The sequence below is a fragment of the Hypanus sabinus genome, unplaced genomic scaffold, assembly GCF_030144855.1.
Source record: "Hypanus sabinus isolate sHypSab1 unplaced genomic scaffold, sHypSab1.hap1 scaffold_137, whole genome shotgun sequence".
Taxonomy (NCBI): Eukaryota; Metazoa; Chordata; class Chondrichthyes; order Myliobatiformes; family Dasyatidae; genus Hypanus; species Hypanus sabinus.
In genome coordinates this window covers 692,546-715,929 of record NW_026779441.1, presented here as the reverse complement: position 1 = coordinate 715,929, position 23,384 = coordinate 692,546, and the positions used below count along the sequence as shown (strand labels likewise).

At 49.9% G+C, this 23,384-nt stretch overlaps 1 protein-coding gene across 10 annotated transcripts in view; it reads right to left on the bottom strand.

Annotated features, from left to right (window-relative positions):
* Positions 1 to 269: 269 nt before the first annotated feature.
* The window catches only part of LOC132386895 (uncharacterized), a 154,586-nt gene continuing 131,471 nt past the window's right edge, over positions 270 to 23,384 (bottom strand). For all 10 annotated transcript variants that reach the window (XM_059959246.1, XM_059959248.1, XM_059959250.1 and 7 more), the window contains 9 exons: positions 22,688 to 22,852; positions 20,294 to 20,435; positions 19,898 to 19,974; positions 18,219 to 18,383; positions 15,844 to 15,939; positions 10,763 to 10,858; positions 6,309 to 6,389; positions 3,336 to 3,451; positions 270 to 987 (listed from right to left, as the gene is read on the bottom strand). In XM_059959246.1, the coding sequence (XP_059815229.1) occupies positions 910 to 987; positions 3,336 to 3,451; positions 6,309 to 6,389; positions 10,763 to 10,858; positions 15,844 to 15,939; positions 18,219 to 18,383; positions 19,898 to 19,974; positions 20,294 to 20,435; positions 22,688 to 22,852 (1,016 nt within the window). In that variant the 3' untranslated portion in view covers positions 270 to 909. The remainder of the gene's footprint in view (positions 988 to 3,335; positions 3,452 to 6,308; positions 6,390 to 10,762; positions 10,859 to 15,843; positions 15,940 to 18,218; positions 18,384 to 19,897; positions 19,975 to 20,293; positions 20,436 to 22,687; positions 22,853 to 23,384) is intronic.

The following is a 23,384-nucleotide window of genomic DNA, read 5'->3' as shown; positions in this document are numbered from 1 at the left end:
ATTGTGGAATTACGTGTGTGTAGCAGATATTAATTCAATCCAGAACCAGTCTTCAGTGCTTAATGGAAATTGCAGGCAAGATAATCAGCTTGAAGATATTCTTGCTCTGTTTTTACACGACTTATTTTCATATTCTGTACATTTGTTATTGTAATTCATAATTTTCTGTCTTACACTGTACTGCTGACACAAAACAACAAATTTCATGACATATGTCAGTGTTATTAAACCTGATTCAGATACTGAAAAGAACAGCTTTGCAATCAAAGTTCAAAGTAAATTTATTAACAAAGTACGTATACATCACCATATACTACCCTGAGACTCATTTTCATACAAGCATTCACATGAAAATAAAGCACGATACAACTTACCAAAATCTACACTTAAATAAAGACTGACAAACAGCTGACGTGCAAAGGAAGATCAATTGTGCAGAAACAGTCTCCTTTCTCCGCAAGCTGTTTGGGAATGTTCATTTATTTTGTGTCTTTATGATATTACTTTTAATAACAGTCATAAATGAATGTAACATCACAACTGAAGTAAAACAGAAATACATTCTTAATTAAAGTAACCGTGGATCATTGGAAATACAGAAACAATTACAGAGACACTTCCCAGGAATCTGAATGTGTCTTTCATTGCTTGGATTAAACCCATTATTACACTCAATCGATGAGAAATAATGAAAGATGAAAGAGTAATATGTCACTGATAATAAACCTGATTCTCAATGACAGATACACAGTCTAATTGATGCTAATAATATTTCACTGATATTGGATTCCCCACCACCATCACACAACCGACTGAAACCTCACACTCCCCACCACAACCCATGAACACTTCACACATCGTCCATCACCCTGTGATACGCTGGACAAACACAGTCTGAGATCTTCCTTCTCAGTTATTTCCCTTGTCGCGATTTCTCCTGGACAGGATTTGCTTGCAGGGGAGCTGTTTCCTCAGTATCTCACGTATCTGTGGACCAGGGATGTCAATGGTGAGCGACGGGTGAAGAAACACAGTTAGACCGCACTGTGTGGGGGATCAGGACAGCAGAGAGACCCTCCTCTCATCACCCACAAAATCCATCACTTACCATCAGGAGATTCCCTTCTTTACACCAAGAACTACACTCCCTATACACCAGGAAAATTCAATTCCTCAGAAATCACCATCAACCCCTCCCCAAACCCCATCCCTTCACCAGGAAAATCTGCTCCTCCAAACATCCCACAACAAGGATCCACCTTCTCTCGGGATCAGAGAAATTCCCGTGCTCCAAACTGGGGATAGAGCTTCCCGGAAAATGGAATCAGCTTTTCCTTCAGACCCTCCCCTCACACAGAATGCCCCTTAACCCCTCCAACTGGGGATTGATCTCATCCCCGGATCAGGGAATTCTCCTCACCCTGAGGCCAGAGTATTCATCTCATCCCTCTCAGATCAGGGGATTCTCCTCACCCCCTGAGACCAGGAAATACCTCTTACCCTCTCAGACCAGGGGATACTACTCACCCCCTGAGACCAGGAAATACCTCTTACCCTCTCAGACCAGGGGATACTACTCACCCCCTGAGACCAGGAAATACCTCTTACCTTCTCAGATCAGGGGATTCTAATCACCCCCTGAGACCAGGAAATACCTCTTAACCTCTCAGACCAGGAGATACTACTCACCCCCTGAGACCAGGAAATACCTCTCATCCCTCTCAGATCAGGGGATTCTCCTCAGCCCGAGACCAGAAAATACCTCTTACCCTCTCAGATCAGGGGATTCTCCTCACCCCCTGAGGCCAGAGAATGCCATTCACCTCCCTCTCACCCTCGGACCAGGGAATTCTCCTCACCAACTGAGACCAGGGTATTCCCACCTCTTCCCCCACCCAGTCCAGGAAATTTCCACCCTCCTCGGGCTAGGGGATCCCCCTACCCCGATTGCAGAGAATGCCTCTCATTCCCCTCAGATCAGGGGATTTGTACCACACCCCCACCTCAGACCAAGGGATTCTCATCACCCCTGTAAGACCAGGAGATTTTCCTCACCCTGAAGATAGGGGGATGCCCCCTCCCTCAGACCAGGGGATTTCCCCACTCGGATTCTGGGATTTCCCCTCTCCAGACCAGGATATTCACCTCACCCCTTCAGACCAGGAATTCCACTCACCAGCTCCCAAAACCAGGCAAGTTCCCTGCCCTACTGCACCGAAACACACCTCCTCACAGACCTGTGAAATTGATTGCCCAGTTCAGTGTATCGCTGTCTCCCAAACTGAGAGCAGACATATCTCCCCCTTTCCTGGACAGTTCTGTCCAAGGGTCTCTGAGTTGAAACATTAACTCCCTAATGAATGTAATCATGTCCCCTAAACCTGTAAATCAGCATATCCCATAAACAACAGACGGTCCACAGAATGGGAGATAAACTTTCCTGGAAAACGGGCACCAGAGGAAAACATTTCCCCAAACCAGGGGAACCTCTGCTCTGCTAATGACGGGGAACCCTGAGCAGGAAAGTCACAAAGTGATCGCTGAGACCATGGGGGAGATGCAAAGTGATCGCCGGCTCCGAATGGTCGCTGAGACCATGGGGGAGATGCAAAGTGATCGCCGGCTCCGAATGGTCGCTGAGACCATGGGGGAGATGCAAAGTGATCGCCGGCTCCGAATGGTCGCTGAGACCATGGGGGAGATGCAAAGTGATCGCCGGCTCCGAATGGTCACTGAGACCATGGGGGAGATGCAAAGCTGAAGGGATATGAATCGAGATGGTCGGTCGATGGAAACTTGTTGCCAATAGAGGAGGAAGGTGGGCTGGGAGCCAACTATCCAAGGCTATGTACGTGCCTAGATAAGGAGCACGCAATGTACTCAGGAATAAGGGATTCAGAGGAATGGTGGGACAACAAGGGGACAATGATCACTGTAAATAGTTTGTCTTTGGAAGTCGTGTATAATGGGGTGGAGGTGGGGGAGACGGGGAGATGGTGTTTATCAGGTGGTGGGGCAGTCCCCATTCACACTGGGTGTACTTACGGCAGAGATTGATCGGTAAGAGGGTTTGGCTTACAGGGAGAAAGTGCCATGGTGAAACACATTCATGGAGCAGACTTGATGGGCCCAATGGCCTAATTCTGTTCTTATATCCTGCGTTGGGTGGTGACTGAGGACGGGGAGTCTCTGGTGACTCAGATGTAATCATTTCAGGGTTGGGTGTTTCACCGTTCATCGGGAAGGGAGAGTCACTGATTATTGACCTGGATTGACCAAAGGCACATGAATCAGAATCTCCAGCTCTGGGAATGCATGTGGACAACATCTCTCACCTGATTGAGGTAGGCCTCTCGCTCCTGGGGGTCTCCCAGGTTCTTCTGCCCAAGGTACAGCACTTTGACACTGCTGATCATCCCCTCACACTCCTCATCCAACAGGAGCTCATTCACTGGGAGATTGAGAGAAGTGTTCAGTCAGAGCAGATCCAGAGACAGCAGACTTACATGGTGTGATGGGTGGTTGGGCTGGAGTGTTGGTGATGGTAAGCACGGGGACCCAGGCTGTCCCCAGGTTCCCCTCCTGCCCATCGTTCCAGTAACCAGTCCCTCCCCCATCCACCACCAGCCTCTCTGTGTAAGCACGGGGACCCAGGCTGACCCCAGGTTCCCCTCCTGCCCATCGTTCCAGTAACCAGTCCCTCCCCCATCCACCACCAGCCTCTCTGTGTAAGCACGGGGACCCAGGCTGACCCCAGGTTCCCCTCCTGCCCATCGTTCCAGTAACCAGTCCCTCCCCCTTTCACCACCAGCCTCTCTGTGTAAGCACGGGGACGCAGGCTGACCCCAGGTTCCCCTCCTGCCCATCGTTCCAGTAACCAGTCCCTCCCCCATCCACCACCAGCCTCTCTGTGTAAGCACGGGGACCCAGGCTGACCCCAAGTTCCCCTCCTGCCTATCGTTCCAGTAACCAGTCCCTCCCCTTTTCACCACCAGCCTCTCTGTGTAAGCACGGGGACCCAGGCTGACCCCAGGTTTCCCTCCTGCCCATCGTTCCAGTATCCAGTCCCTCTCCTGATCCACCACCAGCCTTTCTGTACAACGTGCAAATTCACTTTGCTTTCCCTGGCTAGATTTGAATTCAGTAAGAAGGGAAGTGTGTATGTTAGCTGAAGCCAGTAAAGATTGGCATGGTCAATAATACAAAGAAGAACAAGTTTTTCAAAGCATCGCATGACGTATAGAACTGAAGGGGAACAACTAATCCCATCCAGTGGAATGGATTGAAGAGAAATTTGACCCCAAGTCCTTGTTGAAAGTTGGATACTGTGGAGGGGGGGGGGGGGCTTCCCCTCTCAGAGGGAGAGTAATGACATCTAGAGAGGGATCTAGATCTTTGGGTGATACAGCACTACAGTACAGAAACAAGCCCTTCAGCCCATCTAGTCCTTCCCAAGCTATTATTCTGCTTCGTCCCATCTACTCGCACCAGGTCTGTGTCCCTCCAATCTTGTGTTACATGTTGAAATCAAACCCAGATCCACCACTTCTGCTGGCAGCTCATTGTACACTCTCACTATGCTCCGAGTGAAGAAGTTCCCACTCGGGTTTCCCTCAAATATTTCACCTTTCACCCTTAACCCATGAACTGAAGTTCCAGTCCCACCCAACCTCAGTGGAAAAAGGTTATTTGCATTTACCCTCTCAGTATCCCTCACAATTTTTTATACCTCTATCAAATCTCCCCTCTGTCACCTACATCCCCGGAATAAACTCCTAACCTATCCAACCTTTCCCCAAAACTCAAGTCCTCAAGTCTTGGCTACATCCTTGTGAATTTTTTCTGTTCTCTTTCAATCTTATTGATATCTTTCCTGTAGGTAGGTGCCCAGAACTGCATACAATCTCCAAATTAATCCTCACCAATGTCTCGTACAACTTCAGCATAGCATCTTAACATCCGCAGTCAATACTTTTACTTATGAAGGCCAATGTGCCAAAAGCTCGCTTTACAACCCTATCTACCTGTGGCACCACTTTCAAAGAGTTATGGATCTGTATTCCCAGATTCCTCTGTTCCACCGCACCGTTCCCTGTGTGAGTCTGAACCTGCTTTACATTCCCAAAGTACGATCATGCTTGTCTGCATTAAATTCCATCTGCCATTTCCCCAGCTCATCCAGATCTTGCTGCAGATATTGACAGCCTTCCTCACGCCCACTATGCCCCCAGTGTTGGTGTCTCCCACACACTGGCCGATTCAGTTTACCTTGGTCTCATACAGAACAGAGATCAGTACAGCGCAGGAACAGGCCATTCGACCCACAATGTTGTACTGGACCAGCTAAAAAGTAAATCAAAAGGACACAGAATCTAATACCTCCTTCCCACATAATGTCCAAATCCCTCCATCTTCCTCACATCCATCTGTCAATCTAAATGTCCCTTAAAAGCCTCTAATGTATTTGCCTCTCCCACTATACCAGAGAGTGCATTCCAGGTACCCACCACTGAGTAAAAAACTTACCCCTCACATCCCCCTTGAACCTAACCCCCTCTCACCTTCAATACCTGTCCTCTGGAGTTGGGCGTTTCAACCCTGGGAAACAGACACTCCTTATCTGCTCCATCTCAGCCTTTCATAATCATAAAAACCTCGATGAGATCTTCCCTCAGACTCCACTGCTGCAAAGAAAAAACCCGTTTTCTGCCCCAGCCAAACTGCTTGCACAAAGAAGGCCCCCGTTTACATGAGGGAAGTTGAACCCCCCCATGACAACAACCCTATTATTTTTACACATTTCCTTAACCTGATTACACATCTATTCCTCAATGTCCCGATGGCTATTGGGGGTTCTGTTGTACAATCCATCAGTGTGATTTCACCCTTCCTATTCCTGAGTTCTACCCAAATGAACAGTCTCTGACCCTCCATTGTGTCTCTCCCGAGTGCAACTGTGATATCGTCAGAACTTCTCAGCTCCAGCTCAAAAGTGAGCAACGTCCCCTTCATGAGCACAAACTTTTGTAACGTCAAACCCCCTTTTTGAGTATCCATGCCTTGCTTGTGGAAGAATTCCACCCCCCCTGCATCTCTCCGTAAGCATCGGCATACCACTTCCACGGGGCAGACAGAGCAGGGACTCCCCCCCACCAGGGCTGAAAGTGGTGGGGTTTGGGGGAGAGGGAATGCCAGTCGCTGTTTGGGGAGATGCTCCATGCAGACTCCAACCACCCGGCCAGATACATCAGAAAGGGTCCCTGTGATCAGGAGTACCTGACGATCCCCTATCAGAACTCAGTGGTTACCTGGGATCATCTCATAGGTTTTGCACGTGGTGTCCGTCGGCTTCTCCTGCCCGGCGTTGGGGCTTGTCCTCCTATCCAGATCTGGGACGAGAGAAGGTCCAGGTGAGAAATGGAGTTTGGAGGATAGATCCAGGGCTGAGACTGATTCTTCCTACAACGTCCACACACCAGCCAGTTCTGTTCTTCCACCACACCCCCCCAGTCTCTGTTCCATCACTCTGACACACTCCACACACAGACTCCTTCCCAATCCCTCCGTTTGCTCATCCCCCAACCTCCTCCGTCATTCAGAAGGACAGGCTCGTAGACAGAGGAAGTGGGGTGGCTCTCTTGCTAAAAACTAAAATCAAATCCTTAGAAACAGGTGAATAATATTGGAAGATGTTAAATCCTTGTGGGTTGAGTTAAGAAAATGCAAGGATAACAAGACCCTCCTGGGGGTTATATACAGGATTCTCAACAGTAGCCAGGATGTGGGGCAGAAATTACAACGGGAGATAAAAAAAAGGCAGGACAAAAGGGCAATGTTACGATGGTCATGGGCGATTTCAATGTGCAGCAGATTAGGAAACTCAGATTGGGGCTGGATTCCAAGAGAAGGCATGAGAGTGGAGCTGGCCAAAGTTGATTGAAAGGGAATACTAGCAGGGATGACAGTAGAACTGCAATGGCTGGAATTTCTGGAGCAATTCGGAAGGTGCAGGATAGATAAACCCAAAGAAAAAGAAGTCTTTTAAATGGAGGATGATGCAACCATGATGACAAGGGAAGTGAAAGTCGGCATAAAAGCAGAATAGAGGGCAGAGAATAGAGCAAGAATTAGTGGGAGGTTCGAGGATTCAGAAGCTCTTAAAAACCAAAAGAAGGTAACTGGAAAGAACAATGAGGAGAAAAAAGCTGAAATATGGAAGTAAGTTAGCCAACAGCATAAAAGAGGATGCAAAAAGGTTTTTCAGATATATCACGAGTAAAAGAGAGGGGACAGTGGATATTGGACGGATGGAAAATGATGCTGCAGAGGTAGGACAAAGAAATGGTGGATGAACTTAATAAATGTTTTCAAACTCAAGTTCCAGTTCAGTTTACTTTCATTCAACAGTACACTTTTTTAAAATCACCAAACGAAACAACGTTCCTCCGGACATACGTAAAACACTCACACCGATTAATATCAACACTTGTAAATTCATAAATAATAAGGTGCATTTGTGACACAAGTTAAAAAGTAGACCGCATCATGCTTCAAGTGTGATGTGACCTGGCAGGAGGCTGGGAGTTCAGTGTCTGACAGCCCGGGGAAAGAAGTTGTTTCCCATTCTAATAGTTCTTGTGTCAGTCTGTACGATGGAAGAAAGCAGCTGTACATCTGAAACTGGAGAGTGTCATGGGGTAAGAATGAGTGAACTTGCTAATACTAAGGAGAAGTTGCTTGGGAAGCTGAAAGGGCTGAAGGTAGGTAAATCACCTGGACCAGATGGACTACACCCCAGGGCTTTGCAAGAGATGAAGGCATTAGCAGGGATATTTCAACAACACTGGATTCTGGAATGGTCCTGGAAAATTGCAAATGTCACTCTGCTCTTAAAGAAGGGAGGGAGGCAAAGGACAGGAGATTATAGGCTAGTTAGGCCTGACTTCACAGGCTGGGAAGGAGTCCATTATTAAAGATGAAGTTTTGGGGTACTTGGAGGCACATGAGAGAAAAGGCCGATGTTAGCATCGTTTCCTTAAGGGGAGATCTTGCCTAAGAAATCCATTGGAATTCTTTGAGAAAATAACAGGCAGAATAGACAATTGGTGGATGTTGTGCATTTGGATCTTCAGAAGGCCTCTGACAAGCTGTCACACACGATACTAATAAACAAGAGCCCATGATTTTACAGGAAAGATACGAGCATACTGTAGTTAGTAGACTGACTGACTGACAGAGGGAAAGATTGGGATTAAAGGCCTTTTCTAGTTGGCTGTTGGTGACTGGTGGTGTTCCATAGGGTTCAATATTGGAACGGCTTCTGTATGACCCATGTATCTGTTCTCCATCTGCATGCTATTCTGAGTTTCACGTTTATTATGGTAACTAGTCACATGAGTGGGGACGGGGTCAAAGTGAAGAGAGTAAGTTCCACCTTCATGCTTTATTCATTGCAGTTTGTAGTAGATGGGGACGGACAGATGTCGTATCTTTTGCTGATCACGCAATAACACTCAATTACACTTAGCTTAGACTTGGGCATGCTTAAGTTTCATTGCTTCAAGATTGTACGTTTACTAATTGCTAATAAAGGATCAAATACATATCGAGCTTTTTGTAAAATTGATTATTGGAGTGAGGGTGCATCATGTCAAATCCGTAGGGTTGCCAGCAGTGGCGATTGTTTTGGTTTGTTTGGCCATGACAGCTTCTTTTCACATTATATGTCAATGATATGGATGATGGAATTGGTGGCTTTGTGGTCAGGAGCATTTCTGGGCCTCTTATCTCAGAAAGGATGTGCTGGCATTGGAGATGGTCCAGAGGAGGTTCACGAAAATGATCCCCCTGGGAATGAAAATGTTCGAGAATGAGGAGTGTTTCATTGCTCTGGGTCTGTGCTCACTGGAGTTCAGAGAAAGAGGGTGGATCTCATTGAAACCTATGGAATAGTGAAAGGTCAGTATAGAGCGGATGTGAAGACAATGTTTCCTATAGTGGGGGAGTCTAGGACAGAGAGGGCACTTCCTCAGAACTGAAGGACTTTCCTTTGAAACAGAAGTGAGGAGGATTTTAATTGGCCAGAGGATGGTGAACCTATGGAATTTATTACCACAGAAGACTGTGGAGGCCAAGTCATTGGTTATATTTAAAGCAGAGGTTGATAGGTTCTTGATTAGTAATGGTGTCAAAGGTTACAGGACAAGGCGGGAGAATGAGGTTGAGAGAGACAATGTCCCTACTCAGCAGCCATAAATGAAACATAAAGTAACTTTATTATCACAGTACATACATGCCAACATATACAACCCAGAGAATCATTTTCTTGCAAGCATTCCCAGGAAAAAACTAAAATATACAACAGAAAGTGTGAAAACCTCGACATAAAAACAAACAACCAGTGTGCAACAGAAGACAATTTGTGGAAATAAATCAAAGATAGATGATGATAAATGCTGAGAACATGAGTAGTGGAGTCCATAAAAATGAGTGTGTAGGCTGTGCAATCAGTTCAGAAGTGAGGTGAGTAAAGTCGCCCACACTAGTGTAGGAGCCAGATGGTTATTGTTCCTGAACCTGGGGGTGTGGGACCTTGGGCTCCTGGAACCATTTCCAACTTCAGGCCCCATTCCTTCGTGATGAACCCTCTAACTCATGACCAGTCAGTCACTTAACTCTCCTCCTTCACAAAGCCCAGCTCTCAACCCTTGTTCCCGACTGTCGGACCACCCACAAGCTCGCCACACAAACAGCCACAGTGGCTTGTTGTTGAAAGTTACAGCATCTTCCTTTCAATGCCCACACACAACACCTCCAACAGAGGGATCTCAATACAGGACAGAGAATTGTCCAGACAGGGGACGAGTCACCGACACCGGTGATCCCCACCCCACGGGAAACCACATCCAACAGGGGAGACGATGCACGACTGAGAATTGTCCAGACGGGGGACGAGTCACCGACACCGGTGATCCCCACCCCACGGGAAACCACATCCAACAGGGGAGACGATGCCCGACTGAGAATTGTCCAGACAGGGGATGAGTCGCTGACACCGGTGATCCCCACCCCACGGGAAACCACATCCAACAGGGGAGACGATGCACGACTGAGAATTGTCCAGACGGGGGACGAGTCACCGACACCGGTGATCCCCACCCCACAGGAAACCACATCCAACAGGGGAGACGATGCACGACTGAGAATTGTCCAGACAGGGGACGAGCCACTGATACTGGTGATCCCCACCCCACGGGAAACCACATCCAATAGGGGAGACGATGCACGACTGAGAATTGTCCAGACGGGGGACGAGTCACTGACACCAATGATCCCCACCCCACGGGAAACCACATCCAACAGGGGAGACGATGTACATCAGCTACAAGGGCATCCAGTGAGAGAGATTCTCCATTCCCCACCGAAACTAGGTCTTGGTTCCTGAGGATGTATCTCCTGCTGGGACAGGGGACAGTTCCCGGCTGAGTTCACCAGTAGACGGTCCTTTGATTTGTTCCTCTGAGGAATTCCAGTGAACTGGAATAACGGACCACAGACGTGGGAGGGTGACGGAGAGGAGACACCAGACCTGGTGACCAGACCAGGACGGGGGAAGAAACCAAAACCATTCGGTGTCCCTTCACCGATTCGCTCTCTCAAACCTCCGTCACTCCACGTGACTCCCCTCAGTGGGAGTGAGGAGGAATTTCCAGGACTGAAACCGAGGAGAATCATTCCCTTTGGTGAACCCAACCATGGATACCTGAGCTTGCAGACCCTGCTGGGGTGGTGGACAAACCCGGACCAGGTCCTCCAGTCGCAGACCCCTGGGGTTCCTGAGTGGTGTCCGACTGGGAATCTGCAAAGAGAGAAACAGGGTGGGTGGGGACAGGCGAGCAGCGGATCAGGGTGGAGAGAGTAAATGAGTTGGGGAGTGGTCATCACGAACAGAAACATCTATAATCTACCAGTGTGAAACTGGTCAAACCTCTGGATCTGCACACAACCTAATCCCCTCAGAAAGTCCGCACCCTCCCTCTTCACTCAGTCCTCTCCCCTCAGTGCCCATTCCTCACTCCTCTGACCCCCCTACCATCCTTCACTCCTTTACCTCACACCCATCTCTCACCCGATGACCATTATGAAACAACCACTTAAATCACAAATAAGAGAAAATCTGCAGATGCTGGATGCCCTGATTAGATGTCTTGGCCTGAAACATTGACTTTTTCCTCTTTTCTGTAGACGCTCCCTGGCCTGTGGAGTTCCTCCAGTATTCCGTGTTTAAAACCACTGAAATCCGCTCACCACCAAACCACATCTCTCAGTCCTTGTTCTCCGGCATCGTTATCATTACGTGCCATATCATATCACATGGGTGATCAAGGTCTGTCCGTCACCATGATTGTTCTGGGCAAATTTTTCAACAGAAACAGTTTGCCATTGCCTTCATCTGGGCAGTGTCTTTACAGGATGGGTGACTCCAGCCATTATCAATACTCTTCAGAGATCGTCAGCCTGGTGTCAGTGGTTGCAGAACCCATATATGTGATGTGTACCAGCTGTTCACACGACCATCCACTACCTGCTCCATGGCTTCACGTGAATCTGATCGTCATCCTGGTGTCAGTGGTTACAGAACCCGTACATGTGATGTGTACCAGCTGTTCACACGACCACCCACTACCTGCCGCATGGCTTCACGTGACTCTGATCGTCATCCTGGTGTCAGTGGTTACAGAACCCGTATATGTGATGTGTACCAGCTGTTCACACGAACATCCACTACCTGCTCCATGGCTTCACGTGACTCTGATCGTCATCCTGGTGTCAGTGGTTACAGAACCCGTATATGTGATGTGTACCAGCTGTTCACACGACCATCCACTACCTGCTCCATGGCTTCACGTGACTCTGATCGTCATCCTGGGGTCAGTGGTTACAGAACCCGTATATGTGATGTGTACCAGCTGCTCACACGACCATCCACTACCTGCTCCATGGCTTCACGTGACTCTGATCGTCATCCTGGTGTCAGTGGTTACAGAACCCGTATATGTGATGTGTACCAGCTGTTCACACGACCATCCACTACCTGCTCCATGGCTTCACGTGACTCTGATCGTCATCCTGGTGTCAGTGGTTACAGAACCCGTATATGTGATGTGTACCAGCTGATCACACGACCATCCACTACCTGCTCCATGGCTTCACGTGACTCTGATCGTCATCCTGGTGTCAGTGGTTACAGAACCCGTATATGTGATGTGTACCAGCTGTTCACACAACCATCCACTACCTGCTCCATGGCTTCACGTGACTCTGATCGTCATCCTGGTGTCAGTGGTTACAGAACCCGTATATGTGATGTGTACCAGCTGCTCACACGACCATCCACTACCTGCCCCATGGCTTCACGTGACTCTGATCGTCATCCTGGGGTCAGTGGTTACAGAACCCGTATATGTGATGTGTACCAGCTGCTCACACGACCATCCACTACCTGCCCCATGGCTTCACGTGACTCTGATCGTCATCCTGGGGTCAGTGGTTACAGAACCCGTATATGTGATGTGTACCAGCTGCTCACACGACCATCCACTACCTGCCCCATGGCTTCACGTGACTCTGATCGTCATCCTGGGGTCAGTGGTTACAGAACCCGTATATGTGATGTGTACCAGCTGCTCACACGACCATCCACTACCTGCCCCATGGCTTCACGTGACTCTGATCGTCATCCTGGTGTCAGTGGTTACAGAACCCGTATATGTGATGTGTACCAGCTGTTCACACAACCATCCACTACCTGCTCCATGGCTTCACGTGACTCTGATCGTCATCCTGGTGTCAGTGGTTACAGAACCCGTATATGTGATGTGTACCAGCTGTTCACACGACCATCCACTACCTGCTCCATGGCTTCACGTGACTCTGATCGTCATCCTGGTGTCAGTGGTTACAGAACCCATATATGTGATGTGTACCAGCTGTTCACACGAACATCCACTACCTGCTCCATGGCTTCACGTGACTCTGATCGTCATCCTGGTGTCAGTGGTTACAGAACCCGTATATGTGATGTGTACCAGCTGTTCACACGACCATCCACTACCTGCTCCATGGCTTCACGTGACTCTGATCGTCATCCTGGGGTCAGTGGTTACAGAACCCGTATATGTGATGTGTACCAGCTGCTCACACGACCATCCACTACCTGCTCCATGGCTTCACGTGACTCTGATCGTCATCCTGGTGTCAGTGGTTACAGAACCCGTATATGTGATGTGTACCAGCTGTTCACACGACCATCCACTACCTGCTCCATGGCTTCACGTGACTCTGATCGTCATCCTGGTGTCAGTGGTTACAGAACCCGTATATGTGATGTGTACCAGCTGATCACACGACCATCCACTACCTGCTCCATGGCTTCACGTGACTCTGATCGTCATCCTGGTGTCAGTGGTTACAGAACCCGTATATGTGATGTGTACCAGCTGTTCACACAACCATCCACTACCTGCTCCATGGCTTCACGTGACTCTGATCGTCATCCTGGTGTCAGTGGTTACAGAACCCGTATATGTGATGTGTACCAGCTGCTCACACGACCATCCACTACCTGCCCCATGGCTTCACGTGACTCTGATCGTCATCCTGGGGTCAGTGGTTACAGAACCCGTATATGTGATGTGTACCAGCTGCTCACACGACCATCCACTACCTGCCCCATGGCTTCACGTGACTCTGATCGTCATCCTGGGGTCAGTGGTTACAGAACCCGTATATGTGATGTGTACCAGCTGCTCACACGACCATCCACTACCTGCCCCATGGCTTCACGTGACTCTGATCGTCATCCTGGGGTCAGTGGTTACAGAACCCGTATATGTGATGTGTACCAGCTGCTCACACGACCATCCACTACCTGCCCCATGGCTTCACGTGACTCTGATCGTCATCCTGGTGTCAGTGGTTACAGAACCCGTATATGTGATGTGTACCAGCTGTTCACACAACCATCCACTACCTGCTCCATGGCTTCACGTGACTCTGATCGTCATCCTGGTGTCAGTGGTTACAGAACCCGTATATGTGATGTGTACCAGCTGTTCACACGACCATCCACTACCTGCTCCATGGCTTCACGTGACTCTGATCGTCATCCTGGTGTCAGTGGTTACAGAACCCATATATGTGATGTGTACCAGCTGCTCACACGACCATCCACTACCTGCCCCATGGCTTCACGTGACTCTGATCGTCATCCTGGTGTCAGTGGTTACAGAACCCGTATATGTGATGTGTACCAGCTGTTCACACGACCAACCACTACCTGCTCCATGGTTTCACGTGACTCTGATCGTCATCCTGGTGTCAGTGGTTACAGAACCCGTATATGTGATGTGTACCAGCTGTTCACACGACCACCCACTACCTGCTCCATGGCTTCACGTGACTCTGATCGTCATCCTGGGGTCAGTGGTTACAGAACCCGTATATGTGATGTGTACCAGCTGCTCACACGACCATCCACTACCTGCCCCATGGCTTCACGTGACTCTGATCGTCATCCTGGGGTCAGTGGTTACAGAACCCGTATATGTGATGTGTACCAGCTGCTCACACGACCATCCACTACCTGCCCCATGGCTTCACGTGACTCTGATCGTCATCCTGGGGTCAGTGGTTACAGAACCCGTATATGTGATGTGTACCAGCTGCTCACACGACCATCCACTACCTGCCCCATGGCTTCACGTGACTCTGATCGTCATCCTGGGGTCAGTGGTTACAGAACCCGTATATGTGATGTGTACCAGCTGCTCACACGACCATCCACTACCTGCCCCATGGCTTCACGTGACTCTGATCGTCATCCTGGTGTCAGTGGTTACAGAACCCGTATATGTGATGTGTACCAGCTGTTCACACGACCAACCACTACCTGCTCCATGGTTTCACGTGACTCTGATCGTCATCCTGGTGTCAGTGGTTACAGAACCCGTATATGTGATGTGTACCAGCTGTTCACACGACCACCCACTACCTGCTCCATGGCTTCACGTGACTCTGATCGTCATCCTGGTGTCAGTGGTTACAGAACCCGTATATGTGATGTGTACCAGCTGCTCACACGACCATCCACTACCTGCCCCATGGCTTCACGTGACTCTGATCGTCATCCTGGTGTCAGTGGTTACAGAACCCGTATATGTGATGTGTACCAGCTGTTCACACGACCAACCACTACCTGCTCCATGGTTTCACGTGACTCTGATCGTCATCCTGGTGTCAGTGGTTACAGAACCCGTATATGTGACGTGTACCAGCTGCTCACACGACCAACCACTACCTGCTCCATGGCTTCACGTGATTCTAATCGTCATCCTGGTGTCAGTGGTTACAGAACCCGTATATGTGATGTGTACCAGCTGCTCACACGACCATCCACTACCTGCCGCATGGCTTCACGTGACTCTGATCGGGTGGGGGTGGGAGGTGCGAGGAGGTTTGCTGCACTTCAGCCACATTTGAGTAGCAGGGTAACAGAAGGAAGGAGCACCTTGCACCTCCTTTGGTAGAGATGTATCTCCACCCCACCAGTTCTCTGCCATCTTATAGCAACCAACCCCATGGACTGTTCTCCACAACAACTCTCACTGCCTTTGGAGAGATGATGGATGTCGGTGGAAATTGATGCAAGATGGAGAGAAGGATCAGCTGAACGATCACTATCACCTCACCAGGACGCACATCCAGCAGGTGAATCAGTATGTAAGAGGTTCGATGTCACAAAGCGAGAAACTGAAAAACCCCAATGGACACGAGACCTGATACCTGAGGATCTCTGTCCCTCTGAGACAGAGGATGGTGATGGGATGGGTTGTCCTGTAGATGATCCATTGGATTGATCCATTGTGGAAGCCTCCAGGTCTGGAACAAAGTAACAGAGACATGGGAGAGTGGCAGAGTTTAAACAAAACAACAGGGACAATAACTCACAAAGATGAGATACTCTAAAAATCCAGTGCAACACACACAAAATGCTGGAAGAACTCAGCAGGTCAGGCTGCATCTCTGGAGGGGAATAAACAGTGAATATTTTGGGCTGAGACCCTTCATCAACACTGGAGAGGAAGGGGGAAGAAGCCAGAATAAAGAGGTGGGGAGGAGTAGGTGATAGGTGAACCGAGGTGAGTGTGAAGGTGGGTGGGTGAGGGAGGGGATGATTTGAGAAGCTGGGAGGTGAGATGTGGAAGAGGTGAAGGGCTGAAGAGGAGTAATCCATTCACAGAGGACAGAATAAAGCAATGGAGGAGGGGTACCAGAGGGAGGTCATGGGTTGGTGAGGAGAAGAGAGGGGTTAAGAGGGGAGTCAGAATGGGAATTGAAAAAGAGAGAACCCGTACAGGGGAGAAATTACTGGAATATACAGAAATCAGTGTCTGTGCCGTCAGTTTGGAAACTACCCAGACACAATATGAGATGTTGCCCCTCCATCCTGATTCTGGCCTCATCAGGTGAGTGCAGGAGTCCTTGGACAGACACGTGGGAATGGGAATGGGGAGTTGAATTGAAATGGGTAGCCACTGGGACAACAATTTGGAAAGGAGGTCTCTGATCTGAAGAGATACCAAAACCATCCAGTCCCTGTTCAGCAACTCTCCCTGGTGAATGTCTGTGACCGGTCACTACTCTCAGTCAAAGCCCAGATGAATATTCTTCCCTTCAGTGATCCCACCACAGTTACCCGAGCTTGCAGACCCTGCTGGGGGGTTGGTCAAACCTGAATCAGTCACTGATATCTGGATTTCCTGAGTTCCCACATTCCCCCTTCCCTTGGGCTCTCCCTTTCTCGTCAACTCAACCGCTCCCTGTCACACTGGCCACTCGGCCCCTCCCCTCAGACATCTTCCGTCTTCTCCCCTGAACCTCCTGTCTCCTGCTCCCTTCTGCCTCTCCCTCAGTCCCCCTCCCCTCAGCATTTCCCTCACTCCACCTCCTCTCGGCCTCTCCCTGTCTCTGCCTACCCTCTGCCGCTCCCTGTCACCCCATCGTCTCAGCCTCTCTGTCTCAATTTCCCCCTCCCCTCGGCCTTTCCCGTCTCCCGCACTCCCCATCTCTCAGCCTTTCCCTGGACCCCCATCTCTCAGCCTCTCACTGTCCCCCCACACCCTCAGCATCACCCCTACCTCTCCTTCCACGGCCCCCCATTCCCTTGGCCAATTCCCTGTCTTTCCATCCCCTTGGCCACTCTCCGTCTCTCCATTGCATTGGCCTCTCCCAATCACCGACTCCCTCGGCCTCTCCCCTACCTCACACTACACAGCCCTTCAGTCTCCTCCTCCCCTCAGCCTCTCACTGTATTCCCCTCGCCTCGGCCTCTGTCTCCCCCTCCCCTCAGATCTTGATGTCTCCCCAACCCCTCGGAAAAGTCACCTTTTCTCCCCATTCACTCGGCCCCTCCCCTTGGTCTATCACCATCTCTCCCTCAGCTTTTCCTCTCCCTGACCCCATCATCCCCTCGGTCTCTCCCTGTCTCCCCTTTCCCTCAGCCTCTCGGTGTCTTTCCATCCCTTCATTCCCTCCCTTTCGGCATCTCCATCTCCCCCTGCCCTCAGCCAATCACCGTCTCTCTCTTCCTTCAGCCCCTCCCCATCCCATCGGCATCTCTCCAACTCCAATCCCCTCAGCCTCGCCCTGACTACCCCTCCCCTCTGTTTCTCCCTGTCTCACACACATCATCCCTTTGGCCTCTCCCTGTACCCGCAACTACTTGGCCTCTCCCTACCTTCCTCTCCACTCAGTCTCTCCCTATCTTCCTCTCCCCTCGGTCTCCCTCCATCTCACTCTCTACTTGGTACGCCACTCCCCCTCTCTCCCCTAACTCACACCACTGCTCCCTCCATTTCCTGTCAGCCTCACCCTCCAGGGGATGGGTAGACTCTCTCCCGGCAGCTGACACAGCATTGTGGGCCGAAGGGCCTGTGCTGTGCTATACTGTTCTGTGTTCTATGATCTCTGTCACAGGTCAGACTGGGCAGTTTCATTCTGACCCCGGTGTGAAGGGGAATACGGGAAAGGTGATCACAGACCACGGGCAGGGCAGCCGACTGGAAAACTCAGCCCGTGGTGTGTGTTGGTGACTCAGGACGTCCCAGAATTTCCCCACAACTACCACACTGCAGTGTCACTGGGGAACGGTGACCTACCTGTACAGTACACAGCGTAACTCAAGGGTGCTGGCAGCAGCCGATACACAAAGTAACCGGAGCAGTTTTTCACCCCAATCTCCTGGCTCCTGTAACAGCTGTCTTCACCCTGGGTGAAGCAGGCGGTCCTGGTCACCTCCCCCTCTCCCACGTTGGGATGGGGACCTGGAATGAGATTTATAAACACTGTAAAATGTACCCGGTCCCACAGTACAGCGGGGAATGTGAATCAGGACCCACTGTAAATCAGTGGTTCACAACCCACGGTCCGGTCCGGCCTCAGTCAGCACTGAACTGCTGCCCTCTCCCTCTCCACCCCACCCTCCCCGCAGCAGCACCTTCATCTTCTGAATGAGCCTCCCATGAGGGACCTTGTCAAACGTCTGGGGGATCTCACTGAAGCCTATCGAATATTGAAAGGCCTGGATAGAGTGGACATGGAGAGGATGTTTCCTATAGTGGGGGAGTCTGGGACCAGAGGGCAGAGCCTCACAACACAAGAGACTCCCTTTAGAACAGAGATGAGGGAGAATTTCTTTAGCCAGAAGGTGGTGAATCTGAGGAATTCATTGCCACAAACGACTGTAGAGGTCACGTCATTTATAAATGTAAAGTGGAGGTTGAGAGGTTTTTTGATTTGTGAGAGTGTCATTTGTGACTGTCCCTCATTCACCCACGGTCTTCCCAATGCTCATCAGTCCCATCCATAAGAATCCTCTCCACTGCCTTCCCTACCACTGACGTGAGACTTACTGGTCAGAGAGTCACAGAAAGCTACGGCACGGAAACAGGCCCTTCGGCCCATCCAGTCCATGCTGAACCATTTAAACTGCCTTGTCCCATCAACCCGGACTACAGCCATCCATCTCTCCCATCCATGTAGCAACCAAACTTCTCTTAAACATTGAAATCAAAATGGCATCCACCACTTGCTCAGGCAGCTCGATCCACACTGTAGTTTCCAGGATTATTCCTAATTCCTGACATATTCTCCACATTTCTACAAAAATAAGTCAATTTTATTTATTTATTTATCTATTTGGCAATAAAACAGTGAGTAGGGCCTTCTGACCCTTTGAGCCACACTGCCTTTGCAACCCTCGACACTCCCGAGAAAGCCGATCGTCATCATGGGACAATTTACAGTGACCAATGAACCCACCCGGTACGTCTTTGGAGAGTGGGAGGAAACCGGAGAACCCGGGGAAAACCCATGCATTCCATGGGGAGGACGGACAGAGACTCCTCACAGATGACACTGGAATTGAACTCTGAACTCCGACACCCCGAGCTGTAATAGCGACGTGCTAACCACTACGTTACCATGGCAAAAATTAACATCCCACTAACTGGTGAACGATGATGTCTGCAGACTCCCCCAACTCCCTGGAGATTGCCCCACCACTGAAATGAGTCTGGGGTCATTGAAACTCCTCCGGGTCGTATCCAGAATGGGGTCAGTGGGCAGATCAGTTCTGTAACCCAACTCCAGGAAGTTGTCACTCCTCCACCGGACTCCATGACGATACAGGACCGTAGAGCGGTCTGAGTGACTGTGGGGAGACCTCTCAGGGAGATGGGTTCTGTGTCCATGCTAGGGCCCTCTGAAGAGATTCAGGTTGTTATTGTGACACTTCCCAAAAATAACCCAGCCCCACTGATGTAAACTCTGACCCTACCGTTTAACCAGCCTGGGAACTCCCCGGAGCAGCGACCCTGTGGAACGACCGTCTCCGGAATCTTCCATCCTCCAGAACTGAAACAACAATCAGAGAGTCAGTCCCTGATCTGAGGGAGTTTATTCACTCAGAGAGACATGGGAAATTAACTCACCCTGTCTGTACCCTGTCTCTGGTCAATAACCACCAATCCTGGGAATTCCCTCTCTGTTGTACCTCCCCCTTGTCTCTACCCCGAGAATGTGGGATCTCCCCTCTCCCTGTATTTACTCCCCATCTCAGTGTAGTCACTGATGATCCCAGTCTCCCTGCATTTCCCATTCACACACCCCCTTGTTCCCCTGTTTACAATCCCCTTCTGTGTCCAGTTTCTCAATGATTATCTCCTCACTTTACCTGTTAAATCTGTACCATCCCACTGCAAGATTTACATCATTCCTCCATTGTCCACCGGTACACTCAGTGTTGGAGCAATTCATGCTCCTCCAGGGCTGATCCAGGACGGTGTGGGTTACACACGGATCACCGAGTGCGGAGTCTGTGATTGAGGGACAGAACGATGCTCAGTGTTAATGTACAGCTCACGTTTCCCATCCTCATTCTCTGCCAACCACAACCTCATCCTGCCCCCCCAATCTTTGTTCTGGTATCTTGCTGAGGTTGTTCTACGAGTCTGTGGTGACCAGTGCTATCGTGTTTGCTATTGTGTGCTGGGGCAGCAGGCTGAGGGTAGCAGACACCAACAGAATCAACAAACTCATTCGTAAGGCCAGGGATGTTGTGGGGGTGGAACTGGACTCTCTGACGGTAGTGTCTGAAAAGAGGATGCTGTCCAAGTTGCATGCCATCTTGGACAAGGACTCCCATCCACTCAATAATGTACTGGTTCGGCACAGGAGTACATTCAGCCAGAGACTCATTCCACCGAGATGTAACACTAAGCGTCATAGGAAGTCATTCCTGCCTGTGGCCATCAACCTTTACAACTCCTCCCTCGGAGTGTCAGACACCCTGAGCCAATAGGCTGGTCCTGGACTTATTTACACTTGGCATGATTAACTTATTATTATTTAGTTTTTTATGGTTTTATATTGCTATATTTCTACACTATTCTTGGTAGGTGTGGCTGTAACAAAACCCAATTTCCCTCGGGATCAATAAAGTATGCCTATCTGTCTGTTTCCTCCTGCCCTCTCAGTCCTAAAGAGGGGTCTTGGCCCAAATTATCAACTATTCATTTCCATAGATGCTGTCTGACCTGCTGAGTTTCCCAGCATTGTGTGTGTGTGTTGCTACATATTACTATATAATACCCTGAGATTCAGTTTCTTCCCGGCATTCACAGTGGAACAAAGAAATACAATAGAATCAATGAAAAACTACACACAAACAAAGACTGACAAGCAACAAATGTGCAATAGAAATCGACAAAGACAGTATCCATCAGTCAGGACCCCACCACCCAGGACATGCCCTCTTCCTATTACCACCATCAGAGAGGAGGGACAGGAGCCTGAAGACACACACTGAATGTTTCAGGAACAGCTTCTTCCCCTCCGCTATCAGATTTCTGAACGGACAGTGAACCCGTGAACATTACCTCACTATTTTTGCTCTCTTTCTACACTACATATTTATTTTCTATGTATTTGTTATTGTAACTTGTGTATTGCACTGTACTGCTGCTGTAATACAACAAAATTCATGACATTTGTCAGTGATAATAAACCTGATTCTGATTCTGTGTTCTAGTACATGGAACATAGAACAGTACAGCACAGGAACAGGCCCTTCGGCCCACAATGTTGTGCTGACCCAGCTAAAAAACTAATCAGAAACACCCAAACACTAATCCCTTGAGATGTTCCCACAACCAATGATCTCACTTTAAGGACTGTATCTTATTCTTTCATGTTCTCATTATTTATTGCTATTTTGAGAGTCTCAGATCCCTCTACACTCGATCTCCCTACCTCCCTCTCTCCTCGGTCTCTCACTCCCTCTCCCTTCACTCTCCCCCAACATCTCTCAACTTTTCTCCCCACACAGTCACTGCCTAACTCCCCGTCACCTCGGCATCTCCCTGTCTCACGCTCCCCTCTGCCTCCTCCACTCTCCTGCTCCTGTCGGCCATCCCGTTACCTACTCCCTATCTACTGCTCTCCTCGGGATGTCCGTCACTTCCCCTCCCCTCAACCCCTCCCTCTCTCCCCTACCCCTCGGCCTCTCCTTGTCTCCCTGACCCTTGGTATCCCCCTGCCTCCCCACCCCTCGTTTCTCCCTGTTTACCCTTCCCCTAGGCCTATTGCAGTCTCCGACTCCCCTCAGCCACTCCTTGTCTCCCCCTCCCCTCGGCCTCTCCCTGCCTCCCTCTCTCCTTGGACTCTTCCTATCTTCCTCTTCCCTCGGTCTCCCTCCATCTCCCTCTCCACGGTATGTCACTCCCCCCCTCCCATCACTCTCACGACTGCTCCCTCTATTTCCTGTCAGCCTCACCCTCCCTCACTCCAGGGGATGGGTAGACTCTCTCCCGCAGCTGAGACAGCATTGTGGGCCGAAGGGCCTGTGCTGTGCTGTACTGTTCTGTGTTCTATAATCTCTGTCACAGGTCAGACTGGGCAGTTTCATTCTGACCCCGGTGTGAAGGGGGATACGGGAAAGGTGATCACAGACCACGGGCAGGGCAGCCGACTGGAAAACTCAGCCCGTGGTGTGTGTTGGTGACTCAGGACGTCCCAGAATTTCCCCACAACTACCACACTGCAGTGTCACTGGGGAACGGTGACCTACCTGTACAGTACACAGCGTTACTCCCGGTTGTCGGCCCCAGCCGATACACAAAGTAACCGGAGCAGTTTTTCACCCTGATCTCCCGGCTCCAGTAACAGGTGTTTTCACTCACAGTGAAGCAGACGGTCCTGGTCACCTCCCCCTCTCCCACGTTGGGATGGGGACCTGGAATGAGATTTATAAACACTGTAAAATGTACCCGGTCCCACAGTACAGCGGGGAATGTGAATCAGGACCCACTGTAAATCAATGGTTCACAACCCACGGTCCGGTCCGGCCTCAGTCAGCACTGAGCTGCTGCCCTCTCCCTCTCCACCCCACCCTCCCCGCAGCAGCACCTTCATCTTCTGAATGAGCCCCCCATGAGGGACCTTGTCAAACGTCTGGGGGAATATCGAATATTGGAAGGCCTGGATAGGGTGGACATGGAGAGGATGTTTCCTATAGTGGGGGAGTCTGGGACCAGAGGGCAGAGCCTCACAACACAAGAGACTCCCTTTAGAACAGAGATAAGGGAGAATTTCTTTAGCCAGAAGGTGGTGAATCTGAGGAATTCATTGCCACAAACGGCTGTGGAGGTCACGTCATTTATAAATGTAAAGTGGAGGTTGAGAGGTTTTTTGATTTGTGAGGGTGTGGGGGTCCGCACACTCGGGACTCAAACGGCCATCGGGAGCCGCAGGTAGGCAGACCGCCC